This window comes from Amphiprion ocellaris, chromosome 10 (genome assembly GCF_022539595.1).
Source record: "Amphiprion ocellaris isolate individual 3 ecotype Okinawa chromosome 10, ASM2253959v1, whole genome shotgun sequence".
NCBI classification, from domain to species: domain Eukaryota; kingdom Metazoa; phylum Chordata; class Actinopteri; family Pomacentridae; genus Amphiprion; species Amphiprion ocellaris.
The window spans coordinates 4,402,628-4,422,393 of NC_072775.1; the positions used below are offsets into that span (position 1 = coordinate 4,402,628).

The following is a 19,766-nucleotide window of genomic DNA, read 5'->3' on the forward strand; positions in this document are numbered from 1 at the left end:
AGATCAAATCCGATTGTCTCCTGGTGAAACTAAAAATATCCTGGTATGTTCATTCGGTCTTTGTCCTACTGTCATGTCTGGAAGCCTGTGGCAGTGACCTTTAGCTAACACTGATGTACGTGTCAATGCTGCAGCATTGAGAGTTGTCATTTGCCTTCCTAATTCATACTGCTGGGGAAACGTTTGCACAGCAAGCACAGGGTTCCCTTCCTTTTCTCATGTACAACCGTAGATTTGTTAGATATAGGTTTTCCAGTTTGCTCAATGAATTTCTTCACCACAATTATTTTTTAACCTCTTGTATTGTTGTTGAGGCATTTCTAAATTACACCTGATGATCCTCAGGCCATTTCAGAATTTATAAGGATTGATTTTTTTTCTGTTCTAATTGGACAATTTGGCTTTTAAGTCAATTTACAAAGTATATCAGAGATAATGATAACCAACTGTACATTATACAAGCAAACCCACCCTCAGAATTACCTGCAGTTATGCCTAGATTTGTATTCTAATATCTTCATCTAAGTTACAATTATGAGCAAACATGATCTATTTTAACTGTTTTTGATTGAATTTATGCTTGTGCCCCCATCTGTGCCTGTTAGTTCTAAATGGGTTAACAAATAACTCACAAATCATTGTATTCAAACATTCACAGTGCAGGTTGGATAAAGTTTATGAACCCCTCAGCTAATGACAAACACACTGGATGCGTATAAAATCCCAGTCAATAAAATTTTATGAAAAGCACTATTTTGTTTGTTTTTTGCTAAATAACAATCGTTGATTTGTAAGAAGAGATTGTAGGTCATTAACATCCTTACAATTCTATATTAAAATGGCTATAACTGAAGTAGTCGACTGCTGGACTTTGCCATACTTTAATTTGTACATGCTTTCCAAACACAGTAGGAAGCTCTAAATTATCCAGAGGTCCTGTGCTATGTATGACCACTGTGCTTGGGATATGTATTGTTTTTTTTTTCATGCAGCACTGCGAATCTGTCAAAAAATGTTGTTGTGTTATTAGTCAAAGCACACTGTGTTTGTCTATAGTTGACTGTGATGAATAACAGATCACATTTTACGACCAATTAATACAGAAAACCAGAACATTGTGAAGTGTTTGTGCACTTTTTCTTGACAAGTAACACTGACTAAAAATATGTGTAATATGTCTGTGTGATTGACACAAATTGTGGTAATCAGGTGCTAAAGTTTGATAAGTGTTCTACCTTAATTGCCTCCCTGAGCTGTGCATCAGTGCCACTGCTGCAGCTGTTGATTATCCTGGGAAAGTGCAAGTCACACTGAATCTAAAAATATGTGTGTAATGTCTGAGATATAACTCAGAGAAACGGGACAACTTTTGATGCAAATTGGATTTTAATGGCCTCCATGAAGTGTGAGACACTGCAGCTCCAGCTTCTGTCCATGCTAATAAGAACAAACCATCAGGGTAAACTACAACAACCACTACACTGGCCGTCACCTGTCTCTTCTACTGCATACAGTATCTTTCAATTTCAATTTTATTCCACTGTATATATAATATTTAGAAGAACCTTTCTGTAAAAATACCATGTGGTGTTTGGTTATAGGCGGTTATGTTGATTTTAGGCCTGAAAACAGCAAAAATGTCAACTATGATACCTGTCAACTATGTTACAAAAAGTCCTACAATTATTTATTGACCCTACTCCTGCTTGTCGCAAATTTTGTTGTCTTGTTTCTGTATAGTATCTGAAATCAGGCCCAGGACACACTTGGATATCACTAAATGACAGTGGATTCTAATTACGACAAATTTTCATGGCAGAAAAACTCTCAACAGAAACCCCTTCTGCTCCCTGCTCAACATACGCTAAATATTCATCATCAAAATACTGTATAGATAAAACAGTGCAGTCAGTTTGAAAACTATGGAGAAGTTATAAAACGTTTAATGGATGTCATACAAGTCGGCTGATCTTGGCGAAACTAATGATGTGTTTATTTCCTAGTCTTCAGTGGCTTTGTCTCACATATCCTGATTTTATTGTTTCTCCAAAGTCAGTCTCGTATGATTTTTTTTTTTTTTATACATAAAGTGCTGCACAAATTAATCCCTAAGGCTCAATCAATATGTATGTATTCCAGCTGTCTGCACAAAAAGACCAAACTAAATCTGTCCTAATAACACGTAATGTCTGTGCATCGGAAACTTGATACATCCTATTCCTCATTTTCCTCCAGGGCTCTATTATTATTACATGATTATATTATTATATAGATATATTATGTGACCAATTTAGTTTGACTCATAAATAATCCTGTTGAAAATACCCAATGGACAAAAAATATGTATTAATCCCCTGATAAAAAAATACTGAAACACTGACACTATTTCCTCCTGTGTGAGAAATATTTGTTAAAAACTGCAGTGAACAACTAAACCTGTCTGAAATATCTCAGCATGTAGTAGAAGAGCTTCACTTTATCTGGAGGATGACACCTGTTGGCTTTGGTGAGCAAATGATTTTTCTATAAACAGATATGAGTTTTACACAATCAATCGATCCTAATGCTGTGGGTGACTTTTTCTGTAGTGCCACCTGCAGGTCAAAATATCCGCTCATCCCCCAAAATATCTGCATTAATTGCCACAATTTTCAGTTTTGTACTTGCATTACTATTAGTCTTGTAGTATTCTCTGTGTTTAGATGTTGCCATCACAGCTGTATGATATTGGGGAAAAAATGATATTGCAATATTTTGTTTTTGTGCAATGTAAACTGTGAAATAATAACAACTGTAGCCTGGTGGTGAACTTGTCTTCCACTTTTACTTAACATGAGGGGTTAAATAGAAACCTTTGCAACATGTTAATAGGCCCCAATAGTATTTATAAGCAGCTATGTAGTTACTTTTCACTTACTAATGGTGACCTGATTTTCATTTGGGATTACTTTATGTGCATGGATATGAGATGGGTAATGCTCTCGGTACTTTAGAGATTACTGTATGTAGTCCTGCATTATTTTACGCTTGCTGTATTCCATAGTTTTTTTATTGGTCATTGTGAGCAATGCCGCCCGTATTGTGAAAGATGATTGGCTGTTAATGTGTCTGGGGGTGGGTCCTCCTGACCCGGCGGAATGACACTGAAGAGAATGTACGAGAATGTGCGGGAATCAGTGGTGTCAATTTAGCGACTTTCTCGCTAAATCCTGGCGACTTTCTAAAGCCTCCTGGCGACTTTTTTTTTGTCAAGAGCCACTTTTTCTGGTGTTTTGGAGACTTTGACAGGAAAGCTCGGAACGTTCTGCAGTTACTGTCCTCAACGAGCAGCAGGTGCTACTGTGAGCTCATGCCCTTCACAAAGCACAGCCGGTCAGTCCAGTACGCAGCAGTCCCACTGTCTGATTAGAGGAGACCCGCCGGGAACGGGCTCTATTTCTTTTTTTTGGCCGGAGAAAAGCCGAAGCAAGCGTGGCACAGACTCGACAACCGCGAGCAGGAAGCTCCGAGGACGGTGCTGAGGACCCGTAAGTTCAGCAGCAGAAGTGGTGAGTTTGAGGCCGGAGGACCGACCGCGGAAGCAGTGGACGGACGCGGCGAGCGGAAGCTAGCGCGGTGGCGAGCGGAAGCTAGCGCGGTGGCTAGCGTCCCAGGCATCGCACTTCCGCCTTTGGACCGTGGATATTTCGCCGTACTCAATGTTTTTCTTGGTGATATTTCAGCGCACTCAATGTTTTGTTGGACCAAACAGGCCTGCAACGTTTTGTGTCAGACTATGAGCTTCGAACCGTGAGTAAACTTGGCCGTGTGTAGATGTGTGTGTGTGTGTGTGTGTGTGTGTGTGTGTGTGTGTGTGTGTGTGTGTGTGCGTGTGCGTGTGCGTGTGTGTGTACACTTTTGGGCCCACGAAGTTCACGCCTTTGGTTCTATTGTTCGGTGACTTGGCTGTGTTTGTGTATTGGACATTGTGATTGCGGGGTTTAAGCTATAAAGGAATTCTATCGTTAATTGGTTGTGAGAGATAAATCTAGATTGACACCGAAACTGGTCATTATGACTATTGGGGAAAAAAACTGAGGTGAAACTAAAAAGGTTTATATCTAACAGACAAAATGGTATTAATTTCTTTTTGGGGGAGTTTGAGTTGTATCTTGCTCTATGTTTTTGTCTTATTGAGCTTGTATGTTTTGTGGTAGGGAATTTATTCGATCAAATTGTAAAACAAGGCCTCTAATCATTCATTTTGGCCAAAAGTAAAACTCTCTGGGTCTCATTCTTAATTAGAACTTTTATTAGATATCTACTATCTATTTAATATTTACCTTTATATTCATGAACCCAAGCACCCACCATTCTCGATATAATTACTTCCATAGAGTGGCTGTATACGGGTGCTACATAACAAAACAACAGGCATTTCTTTTTGCAACTAAATCTTTCTTTTCAGTGTTTCTTTCCTGATTCTGGCTTATTTTTTTTAAAAAATGCCCTGAATCAATTAAGTTCTATCAGAAAGACTTCTTCTTGTAGTGTGGTCATGTGGTCTGTGGTCTGCTCATTTCAGCCATTCTCCTTATATGTTTCGTGGTAGAGAAGTTTTTGTCAATCCACGATTTTTTTGTTTTTTTGAGGGTATTCCACCACAATATTGCACGGTGTAAAACAGTCTACTTCCGCTTTGGTGAAGAACATCAGGGAATTAACTGTTTTGCACAGTCTTCAGCAGTAATTTTTGTTGGTAAATGAGAGATATTAGAATGGGACATGTCTGCATCTTCAAACCAAAAACAAGGAAGTGAATTCGGTGAGGTACATTACGTTTGCGCTGGGGACTGCTACGATTGGTGGAACTCGTGGGAGGCGGACCAAAATTGCGGAAAAGTTGTAGTAATTGGACAAAGTTGCAAGGTCGCGCAGAATTCGCTGAGATTGGTTGAATTCGCACGATCGCAAAATCGTGAATTCCTGGAGGGACTGATTATTCCACTTTCTGCAATGTGACTATTGCAAATGTGCACATCACAATGTAAAGACACTATACTGTTACCATGCCGACATCCTAAACTGTGTTATTAATCGTCTGCATGTATATAAGAGTATTTCTCTTTTTCGGTACTCATTTCTTTATCATACTTTCCGTTGACACTCACTGCAATTGTGGCAGAGATGCAACAAAGTGCTCATCTGCAATCAGTGGCAACTCAGGATTCAGTGTTTTGCTCAGGGACAGGTTGGTACATGGAGGGGCTGAGAGTCAAATCCCTAGAGCAGCGATCACTTGACAACCTGCTTTATCACCTGAGCCGTGGCCTCCCTTTAATTGCTATTAGCAGCTGATGTTACATTTAGCTCTGGGCAGCATCGTGCCTCAAGTCAGCAGAACAGCACGGAGCTGCTTACTGATGACACATATGTGGCGTCTCTGCAGCACCGTGTGTTTTAATGTTTTGCAGCCACGTATTCCGCTGTGATAAGAATTCTGTAACTTGCCCGTGCTTCATACAAATGGACTGTTATTACTTTGATCTCTTTTTTATACTGCCGTTTATACTGAAGCTTGTTGTTTTCTGCACAATATTTCTACGCAAACTAAATTCCAGATAACGCAATCTTTCTATCTTTGTATACGCAAGTAGAAATTCTAGCTCATATATTTGAATCTTTTGTTCCAGCTATTCCCCAATCCCTTCCAATCTTTCTTTTCATTAGTATGCTAATGGTGCACGGCTGTATTTTCCCTACAGTATGCAAAGACTGCTGCAACTTTAAATAGTCTGGACCAAATCACACTGGAAAAGTTTAATGATGAAAAATCTGAGGTTGTTGAATATGAATCTGTAAAGATGTCTACTCAACTGAAACTTTGCCGGCTAACAAGCTAGACCACAGAGACGCTGGGGATACGAATAAAAGAATGCAAAATAACACAGTCACACATTCAGGAAATGCAGCAAATGAAACTTAATACTCCTGCGGCACTGTTTACACGTAGGCAACAATCACAGAGGTCACCAGAAGTCCTGCATTTGAAGGTCATGGATTGTTGAACATCAGCTGGAGAAGGAGGGAGAAAACACTGCAGCTGGTTGCCCATGGCGCTGGGCAGGGAGAGATGGGGGGGGGATCTTGTCAGAGATGTTTCTATTTTTACGCTCCAACCTCGCTGACTGTCACACCCAGTCCACCCCTTCTCCATCCCCTTCGTACCTCGCTCCCAGAGTCTCTCTGTTGCCACGGCAACCGCCTCCTATGTCTCCCTGACAACGCCACCACCCTCCCCCCACCGTCTTCGTACCACCGCTGGAGCCGACACCCCCACAGCCCACCCAATCCACACCCAAACCGGCGATGCAGCGATTATCACGGTGCCGCAGCGACACGGGGAGTCTGGGCAGGAGATGTGACGTGGATGGAGAAGACAGAAAGGGCAAAGAGACAAAGCGGGAGGAGAAACGAAGGGATGGAGGGGAGGGGGGATGGAAGGAAGGAAACGACAAGGAGAGAGGAAGAGAAGACAGGATGGATGAGGTGGAAGACGGAAGAAGAAGCAGGGAGACAGGAATCCGGGATTAGATGAAGATGAGAGATGGTGAAAGGCAACAGATGAAGGAATGGAGGAAAGGTGGAAGTGGGGAAAAGGAAGATTAAATGAAGGAAATACAGACAAAAAGACAAGCAGATAGAGGAATAGGAGACACATAAAGACAGAAATTGGGGTGAAAAGGAGGGAGATTGTGAGAAAAGGAGGACAAGATGCAAAAATAATCTTCAGAAACTGTTAGTCCACATCTAGCTGTGGTGATTTTAATCTAGTTTGTCTCTCTGTGGTCTGGAATTAGTTTAAACGCCTTCCACACTGTATTTAATTACACAAATCAAAGCTGATAAGAGATAAGTGAAAATATATTTTGCCCTCGTGATGGTAAAATCAAGAAAACATCCATTTTAAAACCTGCATCCACACTTCAAACCCAAATAGAAGATTGGCAGCTACCTCTGGCCTTTAATTGCAATTTATCCTACATGTCAGTGAGTCAGATTTGGCAGGAAGAGGGAAGAACTCTTCTAGAAATAGCAGATGGGAAGGAGGAAAAGGCTAAAATTAATTATAAATATACAGTAGAAAAAGAGAAGAGGGAAAGGGCAAAGAAGACGGATAAAGAAGTCAACTTTCAGCTCCATCGCATTCATTAAGGTGCCCTAAATGAGATCCTGCAGCATGCGGAGCTCCATGTTGGGCTCGTTCATGAGGAAAATGCGGCATTAAAAGAGACATGCAGGGACCATCATGCCAGGAGAAGCGACTTTAAAGATCCCTCACATGCAGGGAAATGAAATGAGCCCTCGTGATGAGAGAGAAGTCTAATATCTAATGAGAGAACACGAATGGCATAGTGAGGGCTCAGGAAACGGTAATAAAAAATCCCACCAGCCAGATATTATTGGATTGTAAAGGTTCCTGATTCTAGGAAATGTGCATTTTTTTGTTTTGTTTAGATGAGAAGAGGGCTGCACAGTGGTGTAGTGGTTAGCACTTTCGCCTTGCAGCGAGAAGGTCCCTGGTTCACGTCCCGGCTTTCCCTGCATGGAGTTTGCATGTTCTCCCTGTGCATGCGTGGGTTTTCTCCGGGTACTCCGGCTTCCTCCCACAGTCCAAAAATATGCTGAGGTTAATTGATCATTCTAAATTGCCCGTAGGTGTGAATGTGAGAGTGCTTGTTTGTCTTTGTATGTAGCCCTGCGACAGACTGGTGACCTGTCTAGGGTGTCCCCTGCCTTCGCCCGAGTCAGCTGGGATAGGCTCCAGCCCCCCCCGCGACCCTATTAAGCGGTGTATAGATAATGGATGGATGGATAGATGAGAAGATCGATGCAGCTCTCAGAACTGTCTGTTTAATGAAGCTACAGGTTAGCTTAGCTTAGCATAGAGACTGGAAATAGCTAGTGAGGCTCTATCTAAAGGTAATAAAACTCATAAATTACACATAAATGATATACAATGTTACTTAGTGAGCTTTAAATTTGCTCACGATTAGTAGAGTCATGGTAGCTGCTTTCCTCTATTTCCAGACTGTATGCTAAGCTAAGCTAATAGGCTAACAGCTGACAGATATGAAAGTTGGAATAAATCTGTCTTCCCATGCAACACTGAGCAAGAAGTATATTTCCCTAAATGTTGTTGTACTTTTGTTTTAAATAACCAAAAAGCTTCTCCAGTTCTATACTTTTGACAGGATCTCCTGTCAAAAGTTAGTGAACGGAGTGATGTTCACACAGACAGCAGGTTTTGGAAGATTTTCAAAGGAGTCTTTTCAAAACATTGCAACACAATGATAAGGTAACTTTTTTTTTCGAACATAAAACAAGATATATCCACTTTGATGATCTTGTGAAAAGAACTTTAAATAGAAAGGCTCTTTAAAATTCTTGTTTTGGTTTTCCCCTTTCCAAAGTGTGTTGCTGTAAAAGATCTGGAAGCTTACAGAGCCACACCAAAGAAGTTTAGCTTTTCTCACAGACAACACGGCTCATTTTCTGTTACTTATTGTCTTCGCCACGTAAAACATTTTCATGCTAGTTTTGTCCAGCCAAACAAAAAAACAGAACAAGCAGCGTCTTCATGGTCTGCAGTTATTTCCTCGCTACAGACGCTTCTGCTCAGGTTGCGTCTCTCGGCCTCACTTTGCCTCCCTTTGCCTCGTTTTTGTCGGATCAGCTGACCAATCAGAGCCGACAGGAAGGAGAGTCTTAGAGACATGAGCAGAAAGTTGCTGCAATATACAGTAAGAAAAAAGGTTTGCTTTTTGAACATTAAGTATGTAAATATATCCCAGTAGGACCTCGCCTCTCTCAAAAAAAAAGTACTTTCAAATTAAATGGAAATTAAAATGTGAAACATCACTGCCCAAATGGATGTTTTTGAAGTCAGTACTAATAATATTTGGAATGGAGCAATTTTGTTACTTGGTCTCCTCACATTTGTCACCATAAATAGTCTTTATTGTCTTTTCTTTTGTATTTTTGTCTTGTTTTTTTTGTTCTTATGCTTAGTTTTTTGTAGCTGCTGTAATTTCCCCCGTGCGTGATCAATAAAGTTTATCTTTATCTTATTCTTGTATCTGCATTAAACTGATATCAGCATGGTTGTTTTTATCGCAACAGCTCCATAATCTACTGTTCTGTTGGACATTCTGGACAATATTCTGCAGCGGGATTGAACTAATTGTGATTTGTATGGATTGATGATGACTTTTCTGACCATCATTTAAGGCTAAAATGCTGCAAAATTGGGATAAATACTTATGACCGTTTCCCACAGCCCAAGATTACATCTTCATGTTGTTGATTTCAGTTTGAAAGTCTAAAATATTTAGTTTCCAATGGTTTATAATAAAGAAAAGCACTAAATTCTCACATTTCAGAGGCTGAAACCTTTCAAAAACATTGACAATTAAGTTCAGCCTTACTTAACAGTAGGAAAAAATGTAATAAAATCAAGAGAAGAGTGAGTTTTGATGAGATTGATTTCTCACTGGGAAAATGTGACAGCAGGTAGGTAGAGGTGAGGCATGGAGGAAACAGTACAAGAAGTGGAAAAAGTACAAGGCTAAAAATAAAGATAAAATAAAGGTATCATAAAGACAATGTACTAAAGCTATAAGGTACAATAATATATTATCTGTGCCTGTGTAAACACTGGATATAGGTCTAGTCTTCACTGTTTCTTTTTGTCCCCGCTGTATTTCAGCGCTGCAGTTCCTCCAGCAGACACCTGATGGCGCCAGCGAGCAGCACTAAGACTGAACAACAACCTCCCACTGAGCTTTACAACTGAAACACTGTAACACGATTATCCATCTGCAACGCCACACAGCTGACCACAACACACACAGGCCTCCAGAGGTTATTTTAATTTACAGAATTTACTTTGATTCGTCCTCGCTGGCGGTTTTCAAGGACAAAATCAGGTCATTGCATCACGTAAAAGACGGTTTGCTTTGCCTCCCAGAATGAATTCATCATCTCCAACACACACATGAACACAGTTTGTCTCTGAATAATAACCAGCAAAATAAATGACAGTTAATTTTGTGTTATCTTTACATTCGACAGGCCACAAGCACATGGTGAAGAGTGGAGGGTGTGTTTGCGTTATGTAAGGGTAAAGCAGTCACAGCCATCAATATTGCATATGAGAGAAAAGAGAGAGATGCAGGTTTATAAATAGAGACGGACGAGGAAGAAATAGAAACAGAATAATAGCGTGAAAGGCACATTAGAGTCCTGAGCTGACCGGACAATAACAGCACTTTACCTGCACCGATTGGATGAAACTCCAGCAGACTGAGGAGAGCTTTATCACACACAGAGTTTATAGTAGAATGTATTAATTGCATCACAGCTCCTGATCGTCAGCTGTATTATTCCAGCTGCCATTTACTGCAAACACCCAGCATCTCAATCTTTCATCTTCAAGCACATTTAGGCACAGCATGAACAAAAACGCTCAGTTTGTATAAAATGTTATGTTGGCCTTATGTTTGCTTGAAACTCATGAGGCAACTCCCTAAAATGACGCTCAACTTACATCTAAACTGTGATCTCATTTAAATTTTGAAAGAATTTCAAAGGCAAGTGTAATGTAGTAGGAGAGGTTTGCAGTTTGAAGGAGCCACAAAGTCTGTAAAGAGGTGGGCATTAGTCAGCTGATTTAATTCCTGTTAAAATATTTATTCTTAGACTTAGGTTTCATTTTCACTTGCTGTTTGATCTACAAAAAATACTTGGTTCGGTTTAAAGAAAAAGCATGATTTAGATTCAAATGCTACCCTTTCTCAACATTTTCTGGGCTGCCATGGTCATGAGTCTCGACAGTAAAGTAATAAAATATATTGCAAAGATTAGAAATGTTGATTAGAAGTGTATTTGTTACACAAACAATTCCAGCAGAAAATATGTCCTTCAGAATGTGACTGAAAATGCAGTTTAATTGTGCAGGAGCATAGTTTTTTAGAAAATGTGTGACCTTGAGCTAGTCTGCGTTCTTTTCCACGCATTACAAAACATTTCACCAGGAGTTTATTCGTGGCAGGCCAGAAACAGCAGCATTTGTCTGTTATCTGATCTCTTATTTTGTGTAGACCTTTATGCAAGGGATTAAAATCAATGATTCAAGATTCAAAACATATGAATGAAAACATAATTCAAATAGATATGATTTAAACCTGCAACAAGTGACGTTCTTCTTTGTTGTTGTTCCTGTTGGGAACACAACATTGACATGTCGCCTTTTTGGTTCTAGAATCTACAAATGAACACTTTCAGTCATGCTGAGTCATGTTTTCAGCCACCTGATGAATGGAAGTCCAGTTTTCACCCTCTTTAAGCTCTGTGTTTGGTCTCTACGAGCTCCTAAAGGAAATAATGTGGCTCTTTAGCTGCGAAATAATTGATTATGTTCACCAGCTAGTCTCTGAGTGTGACAACTGTTTGGTGAGCAGGTAGGATAAATTTTAAAAACCCGTTCTCTGAAAGTAGCAATAAAGATTAAAAAAAAAAATAAAATCATTCTAAGCGTATAAAGTTCTTGGATTTCCCTCTGGATTCATAAAATGTCTATCTACCCATCCATCCATCCATCCATCCATCCATTCATTGATCTATCGATCTATCTACATATACAAACTCTCTTGGTAAAATGGATTTTTGTGTTTTGGCATATTGCTGGCCAAAGGTATTGCAGAATTGAACGTGAATGCAGAAAATCTACAATGTTTAAAAGTTCAGATTAACCACTTTTTGCACTAATATCTGTCTGGAAATCAACATGCTGTACTACTCTTGTGCTATCGTAATAACCTCTATTTTTCAAATCGTGTGATGTTTGTGTGACCAAACTACAGCAGCTTCAGATATCAGTCAAGTGTAGCACTGAGGGAGGCCCAACTATAGAGCAGCATATTCACCCTGGGGCGACTTAGTGCTGACTGAATAAGCAAAGCAGACAAGCCACTGCAGCAGAGGCAGCCTTTCAACAAGCACGAAGATACATAGGCTGAAAGCTACGAGTTGAATGAAGAGCTGCAGAGTTTCTCTCCAGAGTCACAGCGATTTATGCTTATTTGGATAAATGAGAGGGAATCCTGTGTGTGGCAGTGGAAGCTGCCTCTGCTGCTGGAACATCATTTATATCATTAATGCCTCACATATTCCTTAACTGACAACAGCCACACTAATTAATGAAGTATGAAATATGACAATTACCGTGCAAGTAATGCCATGTGGTAGACAATGGAGAGCACATTATGTTAAAAACAGTCCAGTGAAATAATGGTAATGAAATGATTTATTCAGGATTTCAATAAGTGGATAGTGTTAAGGAGACAATAGTAACTCTTAATTGTCACCGACTGAGATTGTTGGAGATGTTGACCTATACAGATGCCTGGGACTGTTTTAGATATTGCTTGTTATAAAGTAAACATATTTGTTATTATTATTATATATTATGTTCAAATAGAGGAGACTTGTCGTCTTCTTTTTTACGTGCATTTATCAAGCCTTTTGGGGAGAAAATTTACTTCTTAAAGTGACACAAATTTGGTTCTACATGTAGACTTTGAATTAAACGCATTTTATCAACCTTTAGCTAATAGTCTGTGCCATTAACGAGACAGTTAACGAGTCAAATCCATGTTTTCAGTAGATTTCTTTATACACTTCTGCCTCTACATACACCTCTTTATACACCTCAAATATTGGACAGCAATGTTTACTTTTCTCATTGGATATGACTGGTAGGCTGTCCTGCCAACTCATTTAATTTATATGTATACTTATTTATTCAATTTAAGTGGCTTCAGGGTGTTTGCTGGCAGCCAAATATAAATTAAGTAAATAAATATCAAAATGAGATTCAGCTCTATTAATTAGCAACAGGTGAAGTGAATAAGATCGACCGTCTCGTCACGATGCAATATTCAGCTTGGAAACTTTGGTTCCTGGTATTCATGTGGATGTTGCTTTGACATGTACCACCCTCTTGAACATTAGTGGAGATCAACCACACCAAAGAGACCAAGGCATTAGCCTCCATACTTCCCTAATACCAACCCAATCAATTCAGAACACACTCGATCTATGAAGCCAAAGTACCCAAAAAATCTGCTGCCAATTACCCAGTCCCAGACACCACAGGACACCCCATTTACTCCTGCATCCATGGGTCATTTGTCCTGTATCCACATAACAGCAAAAGAGGGACCTAGACACTATTAGGCAGGTGATTTTAATGCTTTGGTTGATCAGTGTACCATCTGATATAGAATTTCTGCTGATATTACTATTGGCTGATAAATAACAAGATATTTCAGGATAGGACTGGAAGGTTTGGGACAATTTAGACACAGTCCGTTACAACCATTACAGTTTGTCCAACATAGAGCACCTGAAGCACCAAGCTATGCCAGGAGAACCCCAAAATACTCGCTTGTAAGTGTAGTTTATTTTTACAATGCAAGTCAGTCGGTGAGACAGATGAGAAATAAGCATCACAGCTGGGAAGCTCTTTGTTCCAAAGGAAGATAACATCAACTTTTATGTTAAATGAAGACACAAAGTGCTTTTAAGCAACCATGTCAAGTTTCTTGGTATGTTAAAACAAAAAAGTTGTTCTTGCATTAATCTAGTCAGCTTTTCTGTGTTCTGTATATTCAGATGCTTCAAAAAAGGGAGACTTGTCTTACCTGTTGATCGAGGTCACATTGTTGGTGGCATTATGAAACAGAAAAAAGGGGAAGGGAGAGAGAAAAATAGAATGTTTAGTCCCTTCCGTAACACTGTTTTAAACACAGTCCTCCAACATTAACTCTAACAATGCTTCAGAGTTAGAACTTCCATTTGAATCATGTATAGATGTACTTTAAAGGTGCAATTAAACTTTCTGGAAGACATTTATCCCCATTGAAGCTTGAAGGTCGGGTAGTTAGTGCTGCTACGTCAGTGTTGAGGACTGTAGGGTCAGATTGTAAAGATTCAGCTAATGGATAAAACCTTTTTCATGTTAAGGGCATTTAATGCAAATTTCACACACATTGTCAAATATTGGTCAGATATTAAGTGTGAGAAAGGGGCTCAAGAAAAGTACTGGGAATCATATATTAGAAAGTAAGTCTTTATGTAGTCGGAGTGCTCAGGATTGAACTGAAGTAATAGAAGGAGGAAGAAGCATTAGACTGAGGTGATCTTGGAGTTTTAAGCCAGAGAATAAGAGGTCAGACAGGCTAAAAGGACACCTGGCCCAGGTAAGACATTAGATTGTTGGTTACTGCGTGGTGTTACACACAATTGATGGTCAGGTTTGGGTAATAATGCTGTTTTGTTGCACTGGAAACAACCCAGATGCCTGATGGTGGCTTTATGCTTTATTAAGGACAACATACGAAGCAGATTCTAACCTGAACAAGGGACTTTATACCTATAAACTGCACTGGAATTTGTTCAAGGTCACAGTTGGTTAAAAATGAGTGTATCCCTTTGTTGGTATAGAAACTCTTAAAAATCAATTCTACTATCATGTCTACTTATTAAAATTCTTCTGGAGCTTTAAGTCACATTAAGTGGTCTTCTTCACTGGATGGATTTTGCTAAATGTTTATGAAATAGTTCAGTTTGCCGTCACTTGACCTACACATGGAGCTATGGGGACTCACTGGTGGTTGTGTATTTTTAAAAAAGGTGTTCATTGGCAAACTGTAGCCCCTGAGGAAGACCACAACATGTGACTGAAAGCTGTGGAAGTTATGTAGTAAGCGGTTCTTGATTTTAGTTTTGTTTTAGGGTCTTTTGGTAAGTCTGTAATTCTTGTTGTGTATTTCACATGCTAGCTAGGTGGAGTGTTACATAACATTAAATTATTCCAATCTTTAGTGTGTAATTTGATTTACAGTTGCTTCATTTGGAATTTCTGTTTATAGATAAAAAAAAATCATCCTTGATTTGAATAAATGTGGCAAAATACATTATGGGCAGCTGAAATAGAAACACAAATTAGCACACAATTACAGTGAAAAAGTTCAAGGCTTTGAGAAAATTGAATAATTGTAGGATGTACCTCACCAAACTAAACCATGTTTTGAATTTATCAACCAATTCTCAACATGTTTTCCAATTTTCTTAGGTACAGCCACATTAACTTGAAGTCCTCTACCACTACACTAATTTGTCTCTGCACAGTTGATTAAGAACTGTAACAGTACTGAATTTATAAGACTAAAAGGCATCAGCAAACTGGCTTTGCCATGCAAGGACCCAGGTTATGTGAATGTTTCTATAGACAGAGAGGAGACAGTGGGAGGTTACACAGGCAGGTGACAGTCACATGAAACAGTAGACAGTGGAGCAAGCAGAGACAGTAGAGCTATCAGAAGCAGCAGGTCAAGTAATACAGTTGTTATGATCATGGTAACAGATACACAGAGGCAGGCAGAGGGAAATCAAATCAGACAACTTAACAGATTACCCTTGCAGTTTTGTTAATATAGGGCCCGAACAGCACAGCACATTTGTGTCCCATACTCATGCCAGCAGTTGAGAAGAGTGATATATCTTGGACACAAATGTTTTTCTGGCTGGGATATTTTTCCAGATTCCGTGTTTTAAAATGGCAACGAAGAGCAGATTTGTGACTAAATCTGTTGTAAACATACATGTAAATCTTAAAAGCTGTTCTGGATTTATCTGTCGGGCCCTGGTTATTACAAATTCACAGAGGAAAGGATCAAACACCAAGCGGGCCTGGTGCTCAATCCACAGGCAAAGAGCCATGCACACAGGAAGACAAACAGTACTACTTCCTGCCAGCCTAGCCTACACATCACTTTATTTCTGTTTGTTCAAATTAGCCCCATGTTATTCATAATCTTCCCTGTAGTTCACCAACCTTCCAGTGGGGGGAGCTGTGGCGATGAGGACTCCTGGTGCTCTGAGTGTGCAGGGAGAGAGGGAGGGACTGCTTGGGTGATGGAGGGAGGGGGTGAGCTAAAGGACGTGGCTACACTTTTGGGGCCAGCGTCTGATGATGATGTGGGGGTGGCTTCGGTCTTACAGGGAGCAGATGTGGAGCTAAAGGGCGTAGCTGAGGTGGTGGAAGCCGCTGCTGTGCTAACAACAGGAGCTGCACTGGAAGTGACTGTGGAGGACATGAATGCGGCTGAGGGGACGAAAGGCTTGGCATCGACGTTGAGGCCTGAGCCGACTGCAGCTGCTGGCGGGAGTGTCGGTGCAGGAGCAGCTAAGGGTGGGTTGGTGGACAAAGTGGAAGTGGGAGGAAGGTCTGGAGTGCTCTTGAAAACAGATGAGGATTGTGCGGAAATGGTTTCAGTCGGGGTGGACTTTATCTGGGAAGCAGTGGCGAGAGAAGGGGTGTTGGTGATCGGGGTGGTGGTTTGCGAGTCGGGAGCGGAGCCTGGAGGGGTCTGGAGGACTGAATCGAGGAAAGAGAAGGTCTGGGAGACTGGGCTCAGGTTGTCACCTGTTATCAGAGCTAGACTGCCGCTAACATCTCCAGATATACTACTCTTGGCGGCAGCGCTAGATGCTAAACCAATGTTGGGTTCAGGTTTGCTGGTTGGAACTTTGTCTTCATTCGCCTTGTGCCCGTCTTTAACGGACACAGGAAAATCATCTACGCACATGGGCTCATAGGAGCGTGGAGATGAATCTGTTGCGAGGCTAACATGGGAGCAGTTGGTGAAGCTTATGGGTATTTTTTCAGGGGCAGAGGGCAAAGCGGGGTTTGAAGCTTTGGGGTCAGTAGCGGCTGTAGCAGGTGTGGGAGAGATGGGTTGCTGAGGAGCTCCCCACTCCTCCGGAAGTCTTGCTCGACTCTTAGTCTTCCTGCCTTTCACTCTACCCCCTCCTCCACTCTCTCTGATCTCCCACTCCCAGTTCTCCTCCTCATCTTCGTCCTCCTCCGCCTCCCTTTTGCTCTGATCCTGCTTGTCTGACTGGCCGATGTTATTCTCCTGGCTATCCAAGAAGTTGTAGACTTCGTCGCGGCCCTTCCTCTTCTTCTTCCTCCGCCGCTGCTGCTGCTTGCCGGCCTCGCCCCCCGGCCCCAGTCTCTCGGGGCTGAGGGGTTCGGAGTTGGACGAAGTGGGACTGCTGTCGTCCATTGAGCCGCTGGGAGAGAGGACGGGAGCTGCCGAGGGGGGGGAGGGTTTTATAAGAGGAGGAACCAATCACATACTGTGTCAGAGAAACACCTGCTAAAAAGCCATCAGATTGCGGTTACTATAGTTGATCTTGATATTTCAAGTTAGGTCTAACCAGTTGCAATATTAATTCAAAGTTAGTCAATTTCTCGTTGTGCAGCATTTGATTTTGATGTTTTTTAACTCTCTTCTGTAAGTCTAACAATGTTAAAGGAAAGCAATGCGAAATATGTGTCGTGCTCAAGTGCCATTGTGATGATTGTCTGGGTCTTGGTAACAAAAAAACCTGAAAAACTCCAACTGCAGACCTTTCTCCTTAAGCCCTAGCTCAGTGAGCCAGTGGAGTTTGAGCAATTTGAGTAGTCTTTCATTGTAGGAAGTTGGGTAAATTAGCAATCCACCAAAATCTGCTACTGAACAAATCTAAGGTGATAAATAATCAGTCAAGTTGCTGAAACTTCTCGGCCTCACCCAGAAACAACGTGCGTAACTCCCATTATAGGGCACAACTGTATGCGATAAAGCCTTATAACACTGTTCACAAAAACTTCAATGTTTGGACCAATCAACAACAAAAGAAAATTTTCAAGCTGGTGTGCTGTTGCTTCAGGAAAATGTGCCATCCACACAGCACAGGTAGCAGAAGCAGCCTAATGTGACTTTGAAATGTTGTCCCATCAATCTTGTTTACCTGACCTGGCACCATTCGACTTCTAGAAGCAAAGGAACTCCAGCTCAAAGCTTCCTTTGGTCCAAGTACATGAGCTTTAGTGGACAGTGGTATAAGGCTTTATAATATACAGTTATGGCCTAAAATGGGAGTTACGTCCCTTGATATCAGATGAGGCCAAGAGTTTCCTTTCATTAGTAGACTGACATTATTTAGCTAAAATCTATTTTTATTATTATTTTTTTATTTTACCGGTTTTCTGTGACTGGAGTGACAATTAGAAGTATAATGGAAGGAGCTTCATTGCTCATATTTATCACCTGTAGTTCTGAATAATTTAAACGTCACTCCAACATATTAATATATTGATGACAGAAATGAGGGGCCTGAAGAGAGCGGCTTGTGGAGGGAGATTTGTGGTGCTGCAGTTGGACCCACTATGAAAAATATCTAATTTCTGAGTACAGTAATACAAAGATAAGCTCTGTGCCTAATACATACATAATGCATGCCCATCAAATAGAGCTACCTAGAGCCTCGACTGAGAAAATACCACTTATTCTCAAGGACGAAGCAAAGTTGCTGGTGTGGAGTAAGTGATCCTGCAATAAGTTGTTTAATAATCCTGCTTAAGTCTTGTCGTATTTTCACATATAGTGTTGAAAGACAACACTGGAAAGAAGGATGTGGTGTACATGCATCGTACAAGAACTTGATAAATCTTTATGTGGTATTTTGCTTGGATCTTGCACTGCACTTGGAAGACATTATTTGCCATATTAAGAAGCAATCATCAATGCTTTGCAGGCAATATGCATCAAAGTCATTAAGTTGCTTTCCTTGACGTTTCCAGCAATAGTAACCATAGTCTGACTGCTTTTAGGCTCCATGTGGCACAACCTTTAGAACACTTTAATAAAATACAATGTATGTGATGGTGCCTGCTTTTATAAATACATTGAACTTGTATTTGTTTTACTCACCTGTTATTATTTCTCTCTACTGGATTACATGTGCATAATCATGAGTTTATATTACCACAGGTGTTTACAGATGCACATTGGTTCAGCACTGGGCATCGGATGATAAGAACATGCGTTGCTGTGTCGCAGCTGAGACACATTGCTGCCAGTATTTGAATACACTGTTAATCTACTTTCACATGTAACTGTGAATAGGAATTTGCCAAATTGTTGTAGGAACTTTGCAGGACCAAGGCTAAGGGACTAACGCTTATGTGAGATCCCCTCTTTTGGTCATTAATCATTCTGCAATAATCCAAATAAATGAAGTCAAATGAGAGGTTCCAATGGTCATATCATGCTATAATTTGTGAACGGGGTCTGGAATGGACTGTGCTTTAGGGCAGTCAAACATTAAATGTATGGTATGATTGTCTTTTTGAAGAAATAGGTTTGATTCACCTCTTTTAAACATCATCATCATCATTCAGAGGACAGGAGCAAGCATTACACAACAGAGCAAAACAACGTACAGCCTTGAAGCAGCTCATCAATGTAAACGAATCCAAGCACATATCATAGAGGGTCGAGCATGCATGATTAAAATAAATGCATGCATGTCTCAAGAGTCACAGCATTAAATGCACATGCAGACACAGCGAAATGACCCAAAATGATAGGTTAAATATACGGAAATGCATCACAGAATCACAAAACAATGACAATGAGCACACACACACAGGACTGCACTGAAATGATCCCCTTATTTGTCTGTTCCCACTATCTTCTCTTGTCTGGGGGATGAAGTCATCAGTTTTTCCTCTGACGCCAGTAATTCTTAATTATTACTGAGAAACACTTCATCGGCTCAGAGAGAACAAGAGACAGAAAGATGTACAGACAGATAGAACCAGACAGATA

General features: G+C 40.5%; 1 protein-coding gene across 6 annotated transcripts in view; it reads right to left on the reverse strand.

The window, feature by feature from the left end:
• The window catches only part of map4l (microtubule associated protein 4 like), a 125,811-nt gene that overhangs the window by 47,140 nt on the left and 58,905 nt on the right, over window positions 1-19,766 (reverse strand). For all 6 annotated transcript variants that reach the window (XM_055014609.1, XM_055014612.1, XM_055014611.1 and 3 more), the window contains one exon: window positions 15,941-17,200. In XM_055014609.1, the coding sequence (XP_054870584.1) occupies window positions 15,941-17,200 (1,260 nt within the window). The remainder of the gene's footprint in view (window positions 1-15,940; window positions 17,201-19,766) is intronic.